We start from the raw sequence: 4,665 nt of genomic DNA on the forward strand, positions 1-4,665 counted from the left end.
CCTGATTTCCTTTTATTTTTGTATTCATCACCACTCGATTTTCTTTCTGTGATTCCTCCTTCCTTTCCTTCGCCTTCCCTTCCTCCTTTTTCATAATATCACGACCCCTTTCTTTGGCTCTAACGTACCCCGGATAATTTCTACCTACTTCTCTCTTGAATCATTATTTGCGGCTTCTCCCCCTGAATTTCTTTCCCCCATTTTACCTTTAGGACTTTTCTTCCCTATTTCGCCCTTGGAGTTATTCTCTTTTACTTCTGTTCTATTATTACCTCCCTTTATTTGGATCCTCGAATTATTTTCATTTATTCCGCTCCTTGAATTATCGCTCCTGGTTACTCTCCTGGAATTATTTTTCTTTAGTTCGCTCCTTAAATTATCGCTCCTTGACTTATTATGACGGGTTACGCTCCTTGAATTACCGCTCCTTGAATTATCGCTCCTTGAATTATCGCTTCTTAAATTACCGCTCCTTGTTTCGCTTCTTAAATTATCGCTCCTGGTTTAGCTCCTTGAGTTATTTCTCCTTGTTAAGCTCCTTAAATTATCGCTCCTTGTTTCGCTCCTTGTTTTTGCTCCTTGTTTCGCTCCTTGGAAGACTTTCGTGGTTTCCCTTGTTCAACATGGTCTCAATTCCAGGCAACACATTCTCTTTCAAGGTCATAACGGCATATTCATCATTTGTAATTGGTACAAATATTCCCCACCATGAAAATACTCCTATTCTAGGGATTCAATCCCAACCCATCACCACTTCTTTATTCCGATTAATGATCCATACATCCAATATTTCAACCCTTTCCTCCGATGTCGCTACTATCTCCATCCTACCCATGGCTGCCAGAAAAGTTCCATCAAACTGCCTTATTCTCAACCCCTCGTTCTCTGTCCTTTTCCCAGGCCAAATACTTTGATATCCATTATAAACAATTACCGAAATGGCAGCTCCTGTATCAAATAACATGGGAACCATTCCTCCCCCCAAATTTATCATTACTCTAGGACAAAGATCATGGACTATCCCCTCTTGTAACATATTTACGCATCCCTCTTTTGCTTTTCACTGATTAATTTCCTCCTCCCTACCCCCTAACCATCTCGCCCCGACCTGTACTGCAATTTTCTCACTATCATATAGTCACAAATTTTCACAATTTCTCGCCACATGCCCATCCTTTCGGCATCTAAAACATTCCATATTTTTCCCCTCTAACTCTCCAATATTAATTGCTCGCCCCTTTTCCCCTCTCTCCCCCTCAATCGTCCTCACATTTAAAGCATTTGGACTCATCCCTCTCTGTGGAAAACCCCCTTTATTATTGTAATTATTCGCATTACATTTCTCCTTATTATGCCCAAACCTACCACAACCAGCACATCTTAATCTCTCTTGTTTACCCGGACAATAAGGGGCTATATGTCCTAATTTTCCACAACCGAAACACTTCGCTTCCCGGCAATCTCTGAGCATATGATCTGGTTTACCGCAATTATAACAACTCATTACCCCTCTTCCCCGCGATTCAAAATTTTGTCTAATTTCTATTCTCCTTCCCTAAGAATTTTCTCTGGGCTCTCTATACGGTCGCAACATTTGATTATTTCCAATATTTTGTTTATCAGAGCTATATATATTACTGTTTATATCGCTATCCGTCCACCCTTTAATTAACTCCTGAACCGGAACCAAGTAACTTTACCCATCATATCCTCCTCTCCATTATGTCCCTCATTGGTCAAAGTTTGTCCTTTAATTCTTACGCTGTGACTCCTTCTCATTCTCCTGCCCTAAACTAAACTACATATCCATATTAATATTATAACCAACGCTCCAAAAATATTATACTGAACCTCCCAGTATTTAACAAATTTTAAACTTTTCATCACGGCGTTATAAAAAATTTATGGTCAATTTCAAAATAAAAATCTTGGTTATCTGTAATGTCAACAAGTAAGATATTATAAGTAACTTAAATAAGCCAATGATGCACATATACATGCACACTTAATAGGTTAATGGATGACAAATTCTTGTAAATTTCTTGTAACAGATTTATATTTAAAAATATTTGGGCAGCACTTCCTACAATTTTTGATAGAGTTGTCTAACACTCTTCCAAAAATTTTGGCAGCACTTCCATGTACTTAGCTAATTTTCTAAAATTTTGGGTAAATTTGACTAATAGATTTATAATTGGAAAAATTTGGATAGCACTTCCGTGTATCTAGCTAATTTTCTAAAATTTTAGGTAAATTTGTCTAACAAATTTATATTTGGAAAAATTTGGGCAGCACTTCCGTGTACTAGGCTTATTTAGTAAAAATTTAAGCGAATTTCTATCAGATTTATATTCGAAAAAATTTGGGCAGCACTTCCGTGTAACTAGCTTATTTAGTAAAAATTTGAGCGAATTTCTATCAGGTTTATATTCGGAGTGTAACTGATACTTTAATCAACGGTAAGCCAAAACCTCAAATTAATCAATATATCACTGTAAACGTCCACTCCACAGGTAATTAATTATTCCAATTAAACTTCTACCCTACGGGTATAACCTAACTAATTTATCAAAATAAACTTCCGTCCACAGCTAATTAATTATTCCAATTAAACTTCTGCCCCACGGGTATAACCTAACTAATTTATCAAAATAAGATAACGCGAAGGCGCAAGTAATTGGCCACCAATTTTAACTTTGCCTAATAATAAAAATCAGCTTTTAATACAAAACTTATTATTAATTAAAATGGATCACGTGAACAATATATATCTCTCCTATTAATCTTTTAGAATAACAAGTTTGTACTTTATATATTTTCTTTTCCCTTCAAAATTAAAAAAATGAGAATAATATTTTTTTTTGCATAATAATAAACAAAAAAAATAATAATGCAATTTTTTTTATTATATATCACAAGAATGAATGCGCAAAAAAAATCAAAAAAAATTAATCACAAATAAAAATTAAAAGAATGAATGCGCAAAAAAAATCACAAATAAAATGCTTATTATGCAAAATGACTCCACGCTAACACAATACACATAACATATAATAATATTTTAATTGCATATTTTTACCTCGTGGATTTGAATTATTTATTTTTAATATAAACGTAAATTAAAACGCGACAAATAAATTCATATTTGATTCCACACAAATTCTTTATTCTAATATTCGATATTCAATTCAACAAATATTCCATGATTCAATATTTCAATATACGATTATTATCCTTATTCTATACAATATTCTGATGTAAATTACTTATTCTAATTTCATTTTAATTATACCAAAATTATTTTATCCGAGATAGATGCTTATAATAATTTACCCTCAACATCCTTTAAAAAGAATATTAAAATTATAATAAACATACTATATCTATACTAGTAGATAGCCCGTCATGACTGGGAATGAAAATTTTCTTCTTACTTTTATGCTAGATGTTACCTGTTATTTGAAAATAATATCCAATTTTTATTCTTTTTACCCCCTCCTCCCTTCAGGCCAGGTTCAATCCATTAAAACTAAGTGCTATGGTTTGAGTAAAAATAAATTTAAAGCCTTTACCTGATAATACCAATATTATTTGTTAAATATTACTGATTACTTATACCTAGACCTGTGCGCCGGCCAAATTACGCCGAAAACGTCGCCGTTTAAGAAAATCACGCCGGCGCAGAAATTACTTTCATATTTTATACCTTTTTATTCTATTAATTGGTCAACATCACTATTGTAATTTTTTTAATATCAATCAGGATTTTGATGAATTTTTATTTTCTACTATTTTAAAATCATAATTATATTGACGTCATTATAGAATTCAATCAATCAAAAATCTAAAATTCTAAAAGTTACCATAATTTTACATATTTTTAATATGGATGCATCTACATTTAATAATTCTATAAATAATTTTAGTATCCTAACTCTGGAAAATAAAAAATCCATAGTCGAAATTTTTTTGGTTACTAACACTTAAAAAGAGATAACAAAAAAATTTTCATAAATTCTGACAAATTTTACTGCAATTGTTGCTTAGAAAGGCTACTGGAGACGATGATGATTTAAATAAACCATTTTCACAGTATATTTTTTTTAAATATTATTTTCTCATATATAGCCAAAATTAAAATATATTTTTTGTAAAATATAATCTAGCTATAAAATTCAAAACTTTTCAATAAACATTAGCACAGGAAATTTGTTAAAACACTTGACTTCTGAACATAATATTAAAGCAGATATCAAAATCGCAAGATTTAAAAAATATTTTATATCCAAACCAAAATTCCAGACAAATTCTAAAACCTCTAAAAAATGTCTTCTAGCAAGATATTATGTGTTATTATGTTGTGCTTACTTATTACCTTTTCAATCAATTGATCATATAGTAATGAAAGATTTTTTGAAGGTATCAAATTTATAGATATATTATTTATTATAATAATAGATCTACCTTTCTGTCTTTTTTGTTCTATTGAAATAGCATTAACTACTGAGAAAGATTTATAATAGTTGAATTTTATAGCCATCATAGACATATATGATTTAAATAATATTGGATAATAGCATATTCATTCATTTGTTTTAATCTCTGTTTTTCTGTAGCTTTGCAACCCAGAATAAATTTTTATAAAATTTATTTCTTCTTGAAAAA

General features: G+C 31.1%; 1 protein-coding gene across 1 annotated transcript; it reads right to left on the bottom strand.

Moving 5' to 3' along the window:
• Positions 1-1,138: 1,138 nt before the first annotated feature.
• Positions 1,139-1,504, bottom strand: LOC135925120 (DNA-binding protein HEXBP-like). Its single transcript, XM_065460313.1, has one exon. It carries the CDS (start codon positions 1,502-1,504, stop codon positions 1,139-1,141), a length of 366 nt encoding a protein of 121 aa, XP_065316385.1.
• Between the last annotated feature and the right edge of the window lie 3,161 nt (positions 1,505-4,665).

Source organism: Gordionus sp. m RMFG-2023, chromosome 1 (assembly GCF_954871325.1).
Source record: "Gordionus sp. m RMFG-2023 chromosome 1, tfGorSpeb1-WG-v2, whole genome shotgun sequence".
Classification (NCBI taxonomy): Eukaryota; Metazoa; Nematomorpha; class Gordioida; order Chordodea; family Parachordodidae; genus Gordionus; species Gordionus sp. m RMFG-2023.

What these genes read in the sequence shown, in the direction of transcription:
- LOC135925120 (XM_065460313.1), bottom strand. Translation starts at nt 1,504, where the DNA reads ATGAGTTGTTATAATTGCGGTAAACCAGATCATATGCTCAGAGATTGC.